This window comes from Phallusia mammillata, chromosome 7 (genome assembly GCF_965637545.1).
Source record: "Phallusia mammillata chromosome 7, kaPhaMamm4.hap1.1, whole genome shotgun sequence".
Classification (NCBI taxonomy): domain Eukaryota; kingdom Metazoa; phylum Chordata; class Ascidiacea; order Phlebobranchia; family Ascidiidae; genus Phallusia; species Phallusia mammillata.
Genome location: NC_137258.1, coordinates 5,422,091 through 5,439,913, shown reverse-complemented (window position 1 = coordinate 5,439,913; position 17,823 = coordinate 5,422,091). Strand labels below are relative to the sequence as shown.

The 17,823-nt window shown below is 35.7% G+C and overlaps 2 protein-coding genes across 2 annotated transcripts; one reads left to right on the top strand and one right to left on the bottom strand.

The window, feature by feature from the left end:
• The first annotated feature begins 265 nt into the window (after nt 1-265).
• Nucleotides 266-7,836, top strand: LOC145237342 (ufm1-specific protease 2-like). The gene is made up of 9 exons (XM_080100155.1): nt 266-411; nt 611-752; nt 3,403-3,624; nt 4,069-4,384; nt 4,586-4,775; nt 4,834-4,980; nt 5,241-5,405; nt 6,239-6,440; nt 7,201-7,836. Exons 1-9 carry the CDS (start codon nt 370-372, stop codon nt 7,410-7,412), a joined length of 1,638 nt encoding a protein of 545 aa, XP_079956281.1. The 5' UTR covers nt 266-369; the 3' UTR covers nt 7,413-7,836.
• Nucleotides 7,837-7,945: 109 nt separating this feature from the next.
• On the bottom strand, nt 7,946-16,424 carry LOC145237340 (heat shock protein 75 kDa, mitochondrial-like). The gene is made up of 14 exons (XM_080100154.1): nt 16,280-16,424; nt 15,794-16,071; nt 15,058-15,307; nt 14,856-14,988; nt 14,542-14,725; nt 14,052-14,188; nt 13,770-13,988; nt 11,720-11,867; nt 11,499-11,626; nt 10,914-11,033; nt 10,517-10,700; nt 10,158-10,315; nt 9,595-9,667; nt 7,946-8,145 (listed from the first exon to the last, which is right to left on the bottom strand). Exons 1-14 carry the CDS (start codon nt 16,386-16,388, stop codon nt 8,044-8,046), a joined length of 2,223 nt encoding a protein of 740 aa, XP_079956280.1. The 5' UTR covers nt 16,389-16,424; the 3' UTR covers nt 7,946-8,043.
• Between the last annotated feature and the right edge of the window lie 1,399 nt (nt 16,425-17,823).

The window sequence follows — 17,823 nt, the reverse complement described above, 5'->3', positions numbered from 1 at the left end:
TTATCTCATGCGCTGCACAAACATACCGCGCGAAATTGCTGGAAATTTCTGACGTAAAAACATTTTCAAAAAGATAATTGATGAAACAATTTTTAATGTTTCTAGGATACATAGTATTTGCTATTTCTAAGATAATAAGTAAGACATCAATCAAAATCGCATTTGCGTTTAAAATTCATGTTGTTTTACATGAAACCCTTTGCAATGTATAAAAAGTAGAAATTCGTCCATTTTTTAGTTTTACGCATGAGTGGTTTCAATAACCACGTGTTAAATTGAGAGAGGAATGTAAACAAATCAATTGCATTGTTCGTGTTTGTAGAGACAAAAACGTTCCTTTCTAACTGGTATTACTTTCTAGTACCAAAGATGCGGTTTCAGCAAGTGCTGATCGTCAAACCATTATTAGAGGTAAGAGTTCTTAATTGTCGTGTTTGTTTGCGGCTGTACCAGCTTGTAAAGAGTCAAAGTAACATTTACATTTATCTTTTGATTAAAGAAACATGACCAAAAAACAACCAACTGCAATGCATGTCGTTTTCAAAAAAACAACAAGATTAACTATACCCTTATCCATTCATTTATGTTATTTTATGTTGACATATCACAGAAATTGGAGTCAGGTTTGAAACAGGCCAAAACTGGATTGTTGGTCACATGGAACAATGATGACATTTTACTTGTAACGGGCTGTTTGCAATGTAGTGAAAAAGATGAACCAAAAGTTCAATTTCAAAACTTTCTTCCTGGAGGTATGTTTTTATGAGATCTAAAATGAATCAGATTTTGAGTTAGTGACAGTTGTACAGTGACAATAGCACGTGCAGGGATGAATCAAATGACCTAAACTGTTTATTAGTCCAAACCATAATGCAGTTACCTGGCAATTATTAGCTTTTTTATGCAACTTTATTTATTAATTGTATCGATCTGTAACCTATATTTTACGTTTTCTCACCAGTTTCATTTAATTAATGTGTTTTCCACTTGGCTTTTTAAAAAAAAGGGATATGTGTTTTACAGTAAAAACACATTTTTTTAGACAAACTTTGCAACAAACATGAAAATGGGCTTTGCCACTTAGTATTTAAAATACTTTAAGCTCTGTGCCAATTGATTGGGTATAACTGGACATAGTTGTTCTCTTAAATAGACTAACAAAAGGTTTATTTCTTCATAATATGTAACTGTACATGAACACAGTATTTGTCAAATATTGTTGATTAGCTTACAGAATGAGCGAGTTAAAAGTAAAAGTAAGACACAAATCAAGTAGGCTACAAACAGTGCACACTGTTTTGACCTTAAGGTCTCACCATTAGGGATGTTCAAAGTAGAATAAGAGTATCCAGATTATCGAATCCAGTTCTTATCTCATTTTCAACTGTGTAATTATTAATCTGGACAACAATAAAAGCAAACCAGTTTAATCCACTTCTAAACATATTTTTAATTTAAAAAATTCAAAACTGAAACAAATAAAAACTATTGGGCAAAAAACTGCACTACTGCATTGGAATAAAATGCTTTAAAATGTGGAAACTCACAACAATTTTATTTAGTGGTTTTTATGGTAGGAGTAACCATGTTGTGAGCATGCTGAAGTAATTTGGTTTGTCTGGTTGTGGAGAACTGACATAGACTCCTTAGTGTACAAATATTTCATGTTTGTTAACTCTAAACAACTGTAAAAACTGGTACCCTAACAAACAATGTTTGGGCACTGTTGAATGTTTTTTAATGTCCATGAGAGGTTACTGCATCTTTATGGGTCCCCTTCCCTGAAGGGGACACATATTGATTTTACTCAAAATGTTTTGTTTTTTTTTCTTTTGTTTTCTTTCATTTTTCTTCTCCCCAAAGTTTGTCCGACTCGTTTTTCCATCAAATCCTTGATGGATTTGGATGAAATTTACACAGATGGTAGATGTAGTTATGTAGATGTGCATCCCACTTTGTTTTTGTTGATAACCCCAGTATTTACCCCGCTAGCCCCCTAAAATGGGTATTTTCCCCCGAAGTTTGTCCGACTCGTTTTTCTATCAAATGTTTGATGGATTCAGCTGAAATTTACACAGACGGTAGATGTAGTTATGTAGATGTGCATCCCACTTTGTTTTTGTTGATAAAACCAGTATTTACCCCGCTAGCCCCCTAAAATGTTTGTTTTTTCCCCGAAGTTTGTCTGACTCGTTTTGCCATCAAATGCTTGATGGATGTGGCTGAAACTTATATAGATGGTAGATGTAGTTATGTAGATGTGCATCCCACTTTGTTTTTGTTGATAACCCCAGTATTCACCCCGCTAGCCCCTTAAAATGGGTATTTTCCCCCAAAGTTTGTCCGACTCGTTTTTCTATCAAATGTTTGATGGATTCGGCTGAAATTTACACAGATGGTAGATATAGATGTGCATCCCACTTTGTTTTTGTTCATAACCCCAATATTTACCCCGCAGCCCCCTAAAATGTTTTTTTCCCCGAAGTTTGTCTGACTCGTTTTGCCATCAACTGCTTGATGGATGTGGCTGAAACTTATACAGATGGTAGATATAGTTATGTAGATGTGCATCCCACTTTGTTTGTCCGGATAACCCTAGTATTTACCCCACTAGCCCCCTAAAAGGGGTGAGTTTGTAAACAATGTCAGAATTGGCTAAAATTTGGATAGCTTGCAAAGTATGCCAATTATCGTTATTGCGTCATTGCAGTTCGGGGGTTGTTAACAGCCCTTTGACGTCAGAAACATTAACAGTTGTTGCTCAAAACACCTCTAGTGGTTGAAATTTTAAACGTTGGCAGATTGGACTGAAATTTTGCAGTACTATTGATTGAGTCATTGTGGTTTCCTTCGTTTAAGTTTGTGTGTGTTGAACCTTAATTAGTTATCCTACTTACTCATTGTTATCTATTGAAATGCACTATTTACAACTTTGCATGTGTGGGGACCCATGAGTTTTTGCTTGCAGAAACAACCAAGGTTATAAAAGACGATGGCTAATATAGGACCCAATATAAATAAGTGTAGGAAATATATCAATGTTTCAAAATCTGCTATAGTGTATGTGCAAGGGCAATATGTGCTAAGCCACCCTTCTAGTTTAAACTTAATCCCTAATACGTAACAAACAATTGTCACATGCAAATTGCTAATTATGTCTCCAATTACGACGGTTGTTACTGAACACCTACTGACTTGACTCGAGACTCGCAAGTCCTTTGCCGACCTTTGCGATGGGTACAATGACCAAACATCGATGCAAAAACATAACGCATGTGTTTATATTTTTACAAACGGTGACAGCACACATTTATACAGCTTCCAATTACCCAATATAAACGGCAATTTTGGTATTCTAATTGATTTTGATGGTGCATAATGCATAAACTTTTAATATTGCAGGCTTTCATATTGGTGGTCGCTTTGGAACATCATGCAAAAGTATTGACGATGATGAGATTTCTGTGCAGTTAAATGAGGAGAAAAATGTTTTAGTCAAATTAAGCAGCAATGTCATACAATATGAGGTTGTCGCAAGTAAAGAAGCTTCGGAATTGTTGGATTCAAGCACAATTCAATTTTGTGTTAAAGGCAACCTGACAACAACTTTGCCAGTAGGAAATGGTAAATTGTATAATATAGCCGTAAATGTTGTTTGTTTCAAATTTGGTTAAAAAATGTGACAAATGTGTGATTATCTAATATACAAACTTATCTAATATACTTATGGTTTTCAGTAAATATGAAAAAAACATGCGACTAAACCAGTTTTATAACATAAGTAAATTGCAAAAGAAGTGTTGCAGTTTTACAAACTGGCATGGCCCAAACCCGTACAGTGTTTACAGAAGAGATTTTGTTTCCAGAAGTCACAAAACATTAAATAAATTGTTGAAGTGGGCCTGACTTATTACAATGACTTGAAGGGCAACAAAAACCTCTCAGCTAAAGAAATTGTAATTAACTAAACCTGACCAGATAATAACATAAAAATTGCATAATGCAATGACATTTTTAAACAATTTTACTAACAAATGTGTAGACGTTTTAGTGAATTTATTTGTACAGGTTTGATTCAAATTCCCTCTGAGATTTTGTCAAACAGAAACTTGGCATTCTGTTTGGAAGAAAAAAAGTTACTACTTCATGATGCTTCAGATTTTCAAACAACAACATGCGAGTCATTGCTTGAAAAAACAAAAGGCAAACAAACTGTCTCTGGTTCCTCTGGACCTGTTAAGTGTAAAATACTTAGAAGGACTTCTTGTCATGAAACCAAATATGTTCCCACAATTGAATGCAATCAAAATGACCAAAAGGTTGTCAAGTTTCCCGTTTGTATTGAAATGTTGTCATATGTCAACAAAACTTTACCGCTAAATAAGTAAGTACATAAGTTTGTATGATGTTGTGCAGAGGTTACTTAAATTCACAGGTTGCTGTAGTAGTCTGAAATGGGAAGCTGGTATTGAGAATGTTGTATCAATATATTTACAAATTAGATAAATTTTCTTCCTCAACCCTGTTTTAGTTTATCCTGTAACATGCACTTTAGTATCAATTTAAACACTGTTTGTTTGTGCAGATTGTATGATGAACTGCGAAATTCCCTCTCAAGACAGATTAACAGCTTTAACTCTTGTTTGCGAAAAGAAACTCGCATAAAATGTGGTGTGCCCAAATTTCTCTACTTTCAACCTTATGGTTGGTGTCACCCAATTGCTATAAGTTACCCATCTAACAAAAGTGATATGGATTTATTGGATTTTAGAAAGGTATGTGCTGAACATGTTAAACTGTGCAGAAACATGGGCTATCATTCATGATTTTTAGAACACCTTGCATTCAACATTTTTGGTGCCTGATACTAAGCCTGTGTTCCGAAGAAAGAATGCTATTGCATTGTTTCCCAATAAGGAATCTCTTTTGCTTGCCAACACACACATTGGATTGCCTACCCCAAGAATTCCTGATGGAAAGGTGACCTTAAAATCAAAGAGAACTTGTTGGGTTTCAAAGTTTAATTTGCAGCATGTAAACAAGCTTAACTTTATTTATTCAGTTAGCAGATAATTGTCTGTGTATTGATATATGGGTTGGGTTTAACTTCAATTTCACGAAACAGCAATTTTTTTTAAAATGCACAGTTATAATTTTAACAGCACAATTTGATGACAGCTTGACTAGATTTCATGGAAAAGAGTAAAATTCCAGTATTTTAAGTAACTACATTTTTTCAGTTGTTTCTGGTAAAAGGCAACTATGACTATCACCACTACATGCAAGATCGTATGGATGACAATGGTTGGGGCTGTGCCTATCGATCGCTACAAACATTAATATCTTGGTTCAGAAATCAAGCTTACACAGAAGAAAAGATCCCAACCCACAAGGAAATTCAGCAGGTACCTTAGTTTTTCGTTTTGTAGCAAGAAACTTTTCAAAAGAAAGTGTGTGTTGTATTGGCACCAGTCACGTATCATATAACGCAGTGGTTCTCAACCCTATATTGAACACATACTACCTAGGTATATCGGAAAGCTACTCGCATACCACCTTAAAGCTCCAACATATTTTCTAGTGGTCCGTGTACCACAGGTTGAGAACCACTGGAATAAAGACTCAAACAGAGATTGTACACCTCAACACGGAGAGCATTAAATTTAAACAGCATGATTGTGGGAAAAGTTGATTGTTAAACCAGAACAACAAATAACAGCAAATTAGATTAAGTACCATAGTCGCTGAAATGTACTACTGTTTGGTAGTTCATTAAGCTTTGAGCAAGTCAGTTAGTGTATACAAGTAATTGTACTCCAGGTGGATTTAATATAGATACAGACATTGAGTGGAAAAAGGTAGATTATAAGTAAAAAAGCCAAAGAAAAAAATGAAATAATTAATGCACACATATACTAGTGATAAAAACAAATTCAAGATTTTTTTGGCAACATACATGCTTTACATTACAAAGGGCTACACCACAATGGAAAGTTAGCTTTTTATGTTTTTGCCAATTTTTTGTAAAAGTTTCTATACTTATGGCCTCTAGCACACAGCTTGTGCCCATGGGCCCGATTGAGAACTGCAGTGCTTACCACTCAGCCATGCAGTTTATACCATAACAAAACACCTTAAAGTAGACTTATTGTAGCATTATTGGGTCTTTTTGAGGGTAAAAATAAAACGAAACATTTTATGTTCCATGTGCAATTATAAAGGTGTTGGATGTTTTTAGATACTTGTTGATGTTGGGGACAAACCAAAAGAATTTGTTGGAACAAGAAAGTGGATTGGGTCAATTGAAGTTAGTGCTGTTCTCAACCAATACTTGGGAATCACATCAAAAATCATGTTTGTGAGTCAAGGTTCAGAACTAACAAATCGTGGAAGAGAATTAGCAATGCATTTTACAAACCAAGGAACACCTATAATGATTGGTAAGTTTCAAACTTATAAAGCAAAGGGTGGGCTTAGCATAGTTATCATATGATTATGACTATTTCACATTTGGTAGTCCATGCTCTAATGCAGCTTTGGCCAAGTTATCTAAAGTGAACTGTTATTACAGGAATGGAAAAGAGAAAATAAATGTACTCAGGTACACAATTCACGGTTTTAAAAATTGCAACAAGAAACAAACACGCCAGTATACAAGAAATAAACATGACGTTTCCACAGCAACTTGTGTCATTCTCAAATGAATGAAAATAAATGTAATTTATTGAATATTTGCCCAGTTTTTGTGATGTTGGCAAGTGTAGCTCAACCTGGCTCATCTTGGTTCTGGCCTATTGTGTGTGAATAGTTTCCAACCTCTCCTGTAAGTCTTTATGAAACACTAACAATAGAAGCTTCGGTTCCACTAGTTTTCTGTTGTATTTTGGGATCTTACCTGCATAAATTGTTTTTGTTAGGGCAGGTTCCTAACTGGCTTGATATATAATTAGCAGCTAGACAGGTGATTTGCTGTAAGACAACTTTTTTCATGTCATTTAGTTTATTGAAAAATCAATGTGGTGTATAACTAATTTCATACTTACGTATGAAATGTTAATGCTTCTCAGTGGCATTATAAATTTTGTTTTATTTAATCCAGGGTTGTACTCAGGAACAAACAAGTTCTTATTTCCACCACTAACCTAACCCGTCTCTCAAAATGAAATGAAAATACTCAATCAAATATATCTTTTGGTACAGGTGGTGGTGTTTTAGCTCACACTATACTTGGAGTTTGCTTCAGTGAAACGACTGGAGAGACGCGTTTTCTTATTCTTGACCCTCACTACACTGGTGGTGAAGATTTAAAAGTAATACAGGACAAAGGGTGGTGTGGATGGAAAGGACCAAACTTCTGGAATCAGACCGCTTACTATAACCTCTGCCTACCACAAGTGCCAGAAATGTGCTGACATAAAATGCCCATAGTTGTAATAAATTGTCTTTTTTGTCTGCCTTTGAAGAAGCTGTTAGTTTTAAAGTAATGAACTTGTAACTCCTGGTAAGACTTGATTTAAATCAGGTTACATTGATAATAGTTTGTACAAAACTTTGAAGTTAGCACAGTTTGGAAGAGTTGGAAGTTTATTTGTGGAAACTGCCAAGGAATAGGCTGCACAGAAGAGTAAGTGTTTTGCAAACAAAGTCTTTTTTATTTCAGTTTGTTGTGTAAAATTCCACGAAGCTAAATCGGATACAAGAGCAATATGCTCAAATAACAAGTCTCTTTTCATAATACATGTGCCAACACTCTTTATTTATTTTTTGCATGGTGTCTGTTCGCAGGTGGTATGTGTAAGTGGTTGTGATGTGCAATAATAAAAGAGGCTTATGGGACTTCTAGGATTATTTCACTTTTCAAAGTTTGTATGTATTTGGTCAATTTTATGAAACTGTTGTAAAACCATTGACTGAAAGCTCTGTCTAAAAACATGAACATGCCACATAGAACAAATGCATTTTATTACATAGCAATGATCAACGTTTTAGGGATCCTATTGACATGTTACATGATTAGGTTGTGCATTTGTGTAAACTCCATATTTAATGTTTTTCCAAAACATCGGAGAGAAGATCATTCAGTCTGTTAATCATTGGACGAGCATCTTCCACCAGACCAGCTGACACCATTGCATTGTCATAAAGCTAAAAATGCAAAGCAGAGTACTAAATAAGACTACAAAGTCACACAGTAGGGAAAATAGCACTGTTAACAACTAAATGACATGTTGCTGAATGGCTGGCATATACAAAATGAACAATTATTTATTGTTGAGTGAATTTGTGACAATAGCATATTCCTTTATTTCATTCATTTTTTCGCTTGAGATTCAATACCTACATACTGCATTTGTTGTGTAGATTAAATATTTATCATGAACCTTACAGAAAATTATGAGAATTGTTGTAAAGTTGGTTTACACCTCTTGCAACAATGTTTCTATACATTATTGCAGCGGTTCCCAACCTTTCTGGTGCCGCGGCCCCTTAAAACAGTTCCCAAGTTGCGGTGACCCCACGCATAGGCGCCGAGTTTTACAAAAATGCAAGGTGGTGGATTTAAATTATGACGTCACTAATGCGTGCAGCCAAACGAGCTCCAACTCAAAGCCCAATATACTTTTAATAAAAAGCAAAGTTCGTCAATTTTAACAAAAAAATGTTTTTAAAATAATATTGATTTGGAACAATTTGCTTTAACGTTTTTTTGGTTTAGCAATGTTTAAAAACAGTTTCGTCAAGTCGTTGCTTTTGTATCACCCAAAGTGACCATTTATTACAGAACAATCGCATTGTACACCATAGTGGCCAATCATTCACTTCCAACAATTGTGTGTTTGACGTCATACAAGGCACCAACCAAACTAGTTGCTTTTTCGTCAGCACGCTTGTTCCCAAATTTGTTCAGATTTTACGGTGTTTCGTAAGATACCTATACAAACAAACCCAAGTATCCACGGTGTTCGCCACCACCCAGCCACCGCCTATACGACGCCTATGACCCCAGGGATAAAATCAGTAGGCTATATTAAAATTGACTTCTAAATACCGCAAAATTTATTTCTCACTACTTTCTTTTCATAATACTTGTCTTTCGATGCATCATTAACAGCCTGAAATTTTACAAATTAAATTTTAGTTCTGTTGACTATTAAGTTATAATCGGAGGATAGTGATATTATCGCGAGAATACAAAACAAGTTGGCAGGTTCTGACTTGATGATTATGTGAATGCAGTATTATTACGTAATACAAGGCAATAATTAGCATTTTGTGAAAACAATTAAGTCTTCGAAAATTAAAGATCCACCCCAGATGTAGTTACTAGTTTACATACTTTAACAAACAATGAAGCGAAGGAATGTGGTGCCCAGTTCTTTTGTTTTTTATTTGTTAAATTAGTCTATGGCCTAAAATGAGTTGGGAGCCATTCCCTTAGGCGACCCCAGGCAAATTGTCAGGCGACCCCAGTTGGGGTCGCGACCCACAGGTTGGGAACCGCTGTATTATTGGTTATGGATATATATCAATAGGTTTACAACTTCGATAGTAGCAGACAACGGCATTAATCACCATGCATGAAGCTTTTCATACCTGCTCAAGAATCTTTTTACCCAAGTTTTCATCTGCATTTTTGATTTTGGAGAGTTTTAGAATGACAGGATGGCTGTAAAAAAGTCTGGTGTTTAAATTTTGGATTAAAGTCCCATTTTGTCCACCCCCCTCAAAGCTTACAAAGGTAACACTTACCAACAGTGAAAAAATACAATTTTCCAGTCAGGGAACTTGACAACCAGACATTTAGCGAGTATGTGTGATAATCGAAAAATTGGCCAAGTCAAAGTCAGGTCATTTTATAACTTTTACAGCTTGTTAACACTTGCTTTCTTTTATTTAAACCAAGCAGGGTTGTAAAGTTCATCAAAGTGATTTTGCCTACCCAATTTTGATAGCCGATTAACAAGTACATCAGCAAAGGCTTTGTTAACCTTGATAATATTTTAAGACATGCCTTGCGTTGCCCTTACACAATTCATAATTGGTTAAAAATGAGTCTGCCTATCACTGCCCTGACTCCACAACCATGCTTAGAAGGCATGCCAATTTATCCCTTGTAAAGAATCTCCGGCATATATACTTATATGTCAGTCATGTACCTTGCATTTAATTGGAGTGTTGGTTTGAACAAAGCTGTTCTTTCTGCTTCGGATAAACCTTTGGGGTCGGTAAGGTACTGACTTTTAAGGAAGTGTCGTACAGAACCCATCTCCCAGACTGTCACCATGGCTGGGTGTTTGTCCAGTTTGTCAGTGACCTATGACATAAATCAGCACCAATTGAGCTTGAAAGCCAAAAAAAAAACACAATACTAAAAACTTACCAACACGTATTTTTGCCATTATAGTCATAGCAAAATTCACCACATAAAAACCTTCTGATTTATTCACATACACAGGTGCGTTTATAACAAGGCTCTTTAACCAATACTGAATTAATTCAAAATAAGACCATTTACCTTAACATCAGTGACTTTCACATCCAATGCAGCTTTGGCCCAATCAGTTAAATCTTTGCCTTGGCTCTCACTAAGCTGAGTAGTAACAACTGGCTCATTTTCAAGACCAGGTTTAGACTCCTTGTCTTTATTGGGTTGAAACATGTCAGCCAAAACTTCATTCTCCAATGAAAAAAGTTGCTTTCTACAAAAGAGTTAAAATTTATGCAGTAGTATGTTTTTATTTGCTCTATTAATAAAAAATTATAAAATATTAAACATACTCATGTATCATATTTGAAGTTGTTTTCTACAGAATACATCTTTATTACACAGTAGTGCAACTATTGTGTTTAAAATGTACCTAAAGGGCTTTTAGGATGTCAGTTAGGTTTGTTGAATATTAAAACATACTTACGTGTCATACATCTTTAGTTGAAGCATTGTAATTTCATCATAAGGGTCATAACAAAACATAACCTCAACATCTTTGCCTTTTAATGCTTCAAAGTAGGGTGATGTTTCCGCAAGGTTTCGACTGAATAAAAAACAAACATGGATGAAATCAGAAAAGTGCATAGATAATAGGGATAGGCCGAGCCAGGCCAGAACCTGAGTACTTGGTATTGGGCATTGCTGTGTTTGATGATCCACTGAGCAGTTGCACAAACTGATCAGAGCATTAAATTTACATGTTCATGCCATTCTAACATATGAAACTGGTGTTACAAGAAAAAAAGAGTACACAAGAACAAAACTACTGTTCTTTTTTGTGTTAGATGGCGAAAAAATAGGTACTTCTACGTCCTGTACAAAATAATACACTGCTGGTGACGTTAAGGAACCTTGGAAAGCTGCAAATTAGTGTGAAAGTGGGAATGTTTGTATTGTCACAATGCATTGAGTGTTAAACGTGAGGTGCTCAATGTTCGCCCATACAAAACTTTTGCAGTTTTAGCCCATTTCTAATAAAAAGCTAAGAAATGTACTGGTTAGCTTTTACCTTGGTGCACAGAGGTAGAAAATATTCCTTTGTCCATCTTTCATACGCTTTATGTAATCTTTCAATCCAGTAACTTCGCCTTCAGGTAAACTGGAAGATTCATATCTCAAAAGTTGTGCAACTTCCTCCTAATAATAACACAAAACACATTAATTGATCTGCTGTCATCATAAGACTTGCATAAACATGCCTTTCAGTTATATACAAGTTTTATGTCTTACCCTTTTTTCTTGCATGTCCTCTGCCAAAACTCCCTCAGTTATAAAAAGTTTGTAGTTGCGAAAGAATTGCAAATATTTCTCTGGGTCTCGTTTACTTTGGTCCAGAAAAAATTTGATGAGGCGGCTTGTTAAGGTTTCTCTCATCTTACTGCAAGAGAAGGTGTAAAAGATAACAATCCGTTGCACAAATATATACTACACACAACAAAGCCATGTCATAAACCAAACTGGTTTCACAAACTATGAAAAAAATTCACACGCCTTTTGTTCTTTTATACTGTGATATTTGGTCCTAAGACCTAAATGGAATTAGAATGGTAAAATACCATTTGACAAAAAAATTCAGATACTCAGCACAACAACATTACAAAGCAATAATGGAATCAAACTTCCAACAAACTCAATCATCAAAGGTTTGATAAACAAAAAATTAAAGCAAAACTAGAAGGGTGGCTTAGCACATATTGCCCTTGCATATACACTATAACACATATTTTCTACACTAATTTTATATTAGGTCCCATATCATCCATTGTCTTTTATAACCTTGGCTGTTTCTGCAAGCAAAAACTCATGGGTCCCCCACACATGCAAAGTTGTAAATAATACATTTCAAGAGATAACCATGAGAAAGTCGGGTGTTGTAAGGTAAAACACAGTGATCGGTACTGTGCCTGAATAAATATGCTATATGGAGAACAAACTATTCAAATTCAGTCCATTTATACATTTTTGAAGGTTTTTCTATTTTATGGTCTATCTGAGAAAAAAAGTGTTAAACAGTGAGAAAATAGGCTAAAACACAACAATCAGCTCCTATAACACAAATCAGCGCGAATTGCACGTGACTGTTGGGGGCTAGTGGAGTAAATGATAGAGCTACAGGGTTGAACCCAACAATTAACACCTATAAATATTGCACTGTACAAGCTCTCCAAATTTCATTTAATTCAGACATAGTTTGAAAAATTGACCCATTTTGGGGGGCTAGTGGGGTAAATGCTGGGGCAACAGGGTAAAACACAACATTATACACCTATAAATGCACACTCTACAAGCTGTCCAAATTTCATTTAATTCTGACATTGTTAAAAAATTGACCCATTTTGGGGGGCTAGTGGGGTAAATGTTGGGGTGACAAAGTTGAACATAACAAACAACAACTATAAGTAGCACACTCTATAAGCTGTCCAAATTTCATCCAATTCGGACAATGTTTAACAAATTCACCCTTTTAGGGGGCTAGAGGGGTAAATATTGGGGCTACAGGGTTAAACACAACAATTGAAACCTAAAAATGACAAATTATACAAGCTGTCAAAATTTCATCTAATTCCGACAGCGTTTAAAACACTCACCCATTTTAGGGGTTAGTGGGGTAACTGATGGGGTTTAAAACCCAAAAGTATAAAATATGAAACCACAATGACCCAATCAACAGTCATGTAAAATTTTATCCAATTCTGACAATGTTTAACATTTTGACCACTAGAGGTGTTATTAGCAACATTCGTCAATGCTTCTGACGTCATAAGGCTGTTAAGTGTCAACTGCAAAACATCCTCGAACAAACCCACAAACACTGGTAACAAATGTCTGGTTGCCTTTATAACACCTCAGAAAACTAACATTTGTGGTGCGCACCAACAACATTTTACAATTTGATGGGTAGCAGAAAACTAACGTTTGTGGTGCGCACCAACAACATTTTACATTTTGGGGGCTAGCGGGGTAAATACTGGGGTTGTCATGACAAACGAAGCAGATGGCACATCTGCACAACCATATCTACCATCTGTGAAAGTTTCATCTAAATTCACCAAAGATTTCATGGCAAAATGGGGTGGACAAACTTCAGGGAAGAAAAAAAAAAAAAGAAAAAAAAAAAAAAGAAATCGAGTAAAATCAAAATGTGTCCCCTTCAGGGAAGGGGACCCATAATGAAACTGACTGTGGAACAACAGTCGGTTACAGAAAAATAGGGTGCAATACCATTCAACTAAAAGGTATCATCAAAAATTAGCACTAGTTGCCTTAACATGTGGTGTACCTGATTAAAGCACTATTTTGTAATAATTCTCTGCTGAGATTAAGAGGAATATCCTCACTGTCAACAACACCCCTCAGGAATCGCAACCATTTTGGCAGAAGATGTTCTGTTTTGTGCTGCACCAAGACTTTGCGGCTATACAGTGACACTCCAGATCGCCCAGTTGTGTCCTTTGACATCTCCAAAATTGTTGGTCGTTGCTCAGATATGTAAAAAATGCTGTGAAACATTTGGCAAATAAATATTATTGTTTAAATGGACAATTGATTGTTTGGTACATACCTTCGAATGTTCAATGGAGCATCAGTTTTGTAAAAGAGCTTGTACATGTAATGCTCGCTGTCATTGGCAGACAGATGGCGGAAGAATTTTAGATGTTGATCTTCATCAATGTCTTTTGCTTCCAAAGTCCAAAGTGGCTGAATAATGATAAAAAAAACATAAGAGCAAGAATCTAAAATGTGGACCCAAGTTTAAAGTTTAGTTTAAAGGGGTAAAACATATTCACCTAAAGAACAATTCAGACCTGGTAGACTTTTATAGGTCGCTGTAAAATAGTATTTAAAAAAGTTAATAGTGTCGTTATTCATAAAACACTTTGGCTGTACATTTACATTTCAAATTGAAAAGTTCCCTGAAATATTGCATAAAACTGCCCCCTGACAAAACTTTAAATATTTACTCGAAACAAAAATTTGTTTTTTTTTGGCCAAGTTGATCCTCCAACATTTCATCTTGTCCCAAAATGTTAAAAAATAGTTGGCTTTTGTACCTGTACTGTGTTGAGAAGTTTTGCATTGAGTCTGACTGGGAAACCAACAAAGGCACTGTGTTTGCTGATGATTTTTTCCACTGTATCTTCCTCAGCAAACTGTCTGCAGTCTGGTTTTAGTGAGACAACAATTTTTGTTCCAGGCTTTACAGATTCAGCTTCAGTTATTTCATAAGAGACACCTCTGAAAAAAAAAACTGTTACAGATTTGGATGTTTTGTTGTATCTCGAAGGTAAACAAATGCAAACCAAATTTGTTGGTCAAACCAAATTAAGATATGTTATAGTTTCCACATGAAAAAAACTTTACTAACCCTTTTGATTTCCAACAGTGCCCTTTGCTGTCTGGATCATGTGTTTTTGTGTAAACTGTCACTTCGTTTCCAACCATAAATGTGGAATAAAAACCAACCCCAAATTGCCCAATGATTGAAGAGTTAGCATCACCTGTTGATAATCAATAAATACCATAAACATAACATCATCAATTTGGTTAGCAAACAACAAGTCTGCTACCTTTTTCTGATACATTTTTTAAAAATTCTTTAGATCCAGATCTTGCAATGGTTCCGAGATTGTTTGTTAAATCTTCCCTGCTTAATCCAATACCAGTGTCTTGAATAGTGAATGTATTGTTGTATTTGTCAGTTTTTATGTGTATTTCCAGTGGTACGTCCTCCGCCATTGCTTCTTGTGATGTCAGTCTGGTATATCTCAGTTTTTCCAAAGCATCGCTAGCATTGGAAATTATTTCCCGAATAAACACCTGAATAATAGAGAATTTACATTATTATAGTTTGTTTTCTTTCTTTTTCCATAAATAAACTCTCCATTTAAGTCATAGTATGCCATTGGCAAGGCATAGGCTAGAAAAGAAGGGGTTCGAACTCGTGACAGGAGTCTTTCCAGGACTACAGCTATACAGTCTTAGTGATAAACCCCCTGATAGTCAAATCAAAACCACCTTGCCTGTCATGTATGCTGCACATGTCGGCTTGGTACTAGAAGATTGCTGGTTTAACCATATCAGCTAAGATAAATACATTCATACTGGGCTGGGGTCAGACCTCACACATCCATGCAAACCAGAGATCATGGCATACTCATCAATAAATCATAGTATGCCATACAGAATCGAGTCAGCCCCCCAAGCATTCCCAAATGGTAGAGTTGATCCCAGTATGAATGTTATCATCTCTCCATTTAAGGCATTATTTGGAGAAAAAATGTTACTTTAAACCAAAATAATTACCTCATTCTCTGAATATAAAGACTTGGCAACAATGTTGAGAAGTTCAGCTGTTTCAGCCTGGAATTCATGTTGGTCAAAATTGCCAACTGGCTTTTCATTGTCTTCAATGATGGATTTCTCCTTCTCTGTAACGTCTACAGAAGCTTGATTCTCATCAGATTTTCCTTCTTCGGAAGTGGCAGTTTGACTGCTGTACAGCCTCCATGTGTTACATGATGACAAGTTAGGAGTTTTGTCTATGTATAGTAGATTTGTGGAAAAAGATGCTGCTCCCTTTACTGTAAGAAAAAACATGGCACAGTTAAAATAAGGTCAATTAAAAAAAAGAGTTTTTTGAATGCTGGATTTAGCCACACTGCTTATTCTTATGTGTGCATTAGTTGCATAATGAATGAAATTGGTCTTATTTGCAAATACAATTTGGCATCCAAATTAAATGAAAAAGCAATCAGAGAAAATAAATAACAACAAAAGTTATTTTCTCACCGTTTGTAAGTTTTGAGTTTAATCTCGTGTAATTTCTGCACGATATGCGTTTTAGAGGAGAAATATTTCTCAACAAAATAGACGAACACGTTTTGCTGCAAGTCGCCATGTTGTTGCTATAAAATCGGATGAGCCGAAAAAAGTTTGTGTGGCAAAAACCTACCGTTTGTGTCCGTGGTAACATAGATATTATAAAGTACGCAAGTCATAGACATGTTCCATAATATGTATGGTGGTAATTGAACAAATAAAAATAATTTTTTTTTACCTCTGGGTCCTCAGGCAGCTAAATTTTGCTGAAGCTCTGCAGTCGCGCTGACCTGCCCGTTTGTCATTTGCTTGGCAGGAAATTAACACAAACTTTAGGCAAACTGGTTTAAGGAACAAAACTTGTGTTGTATTGTACAGTGTGTTGCATGGATTTCGAATAAAGCGATGTAGGCCTACTTTAAGTCGACGCAGAACAGTATAAATACACTAGTGACACAGATTCAGAGAACGGCTATAAATACCGCTTGGATGAAAACAGGGGAATGCAAAACATATGTGGCGGGTTGGTACCAGTCGGTTAAAAACGAAGGTAGGTAAACAACGACCAACAAAAAAGAAACCCTAGCCTGGAACACACAAATCGATGAGAGGTTAGAAGATCGTGAATATATAAAACGGGAAATGTGAAAAAAGAGTTACCGATTCTAGTCTCAAGGAGTTCCAGTTGTGCAGTTAAAACCCCTCAAACATGACAAACTTGTTGGGGATTGTAAATCGCAGGTGATATGGTTTCACTAGTTGGCCGACTTTGCTGCGAATTGGTCTATTTAATAGGTATAATGTTTTAACCGAAGCTTTGACTGTAAGAATTTGACCGTTTAGTGGCCTGAATTTATTAATCGTCCAAAATATAAAATAAGTCCAAATAATTTTAACAATAGCCTACAGCAGTGGTTCTCAAACTTTTTTTGTTGCGACGCCTCTGGAAAAGTTTTCTGCACTCGCGACGCACCAGCAAATAAAAGTTACTGAGGAAACTTATCAATAAACAGTTGATTTAAATCTATTAAACAGCACTTAGAGAACAATTTTAGCCTAACTGTTTTTCGACAAAGTTATAAAACTACACTCAACTCTTTCAGTGCACCCGGCAATCACGTTGTTAATTGTTTCAATTGTTGCGCACAATTACATTGTCTTATCTGCTGCAAGGCCTTAACAGCATCAATAACGAATTACAGTGAAAGTAATGTTTCAACTTACGCACAATATAAACAAATGCACAAAAAATTACTTCTGCAACTCATATACAATAATTACTTCCAACTTTGCAATTATACGTTATAACTACCTAAAGCCTTTGCCAGAAAAGTCGCCTTTGTTACATTGTTATGAAGCAAGACTCCTTTTACATAATCAAGTTTAATGCCCGCCAAACGTCGCCCCAGACACGCGCCTATCACGCACTTGCTGCTTGCACAGTTTAGTCTCGATGTACATTAACGGACAGCCGCATTTTCGATCAAAAACTTTTGAGGTAAATTTACGTCAAT

What these genes read in the sequence shown, in the direction of transcription:
- LOC145237340 (XM_080100154.1), bottom strand. Translation starts at nt 16,388, where the DNA reads ATGGCGACTTGCAGCAAAACGTGTTCGTCTATTTTGTTGAGAAATATT. An exon ending in CAAAATAGTGCTTTAATCAG is followed by an intron (nt 11,868 to 13,769) that starts GTACACCACATG and finishes CTTCTCTTGCAG; the next exon opens with TAAGATGAGAGAAACCTTAA. An exon ending in CAACTAAAGATGTATGACAC is followed by an intron (nt 10,701 to 10,913) that starts GTAAGTATGTTT and finishes ACTCTTTTGTAG; the next exon opens with AAAGCAACTTTTTTCATTGG.
- LOC145237342 (XM_080100155.1), top strand. Translation starts at nt 370, where the DNA reads ATGCGGTTTCAGCAAGTGCTGATCGTCAAACCATTATTAGAG. An exon ending in TCAAAACTTTCTTCCTGGAG is followed by an intron (nt 753 to 3,402) that starts GTATGTTTTTAT and finishes TTAATATTGCAG; the next exon opens with GCTTTCATATTGGTGGTCGC. An exon ending in AACTTTGCCAGTAGGAAATG is followed by an intron (nt 3,625 to 4,068) that starts GTAAATTGTATA and finishes TTATTTGTACAG; the next exon opens with GTTTGATTCAAATTCCCTCT.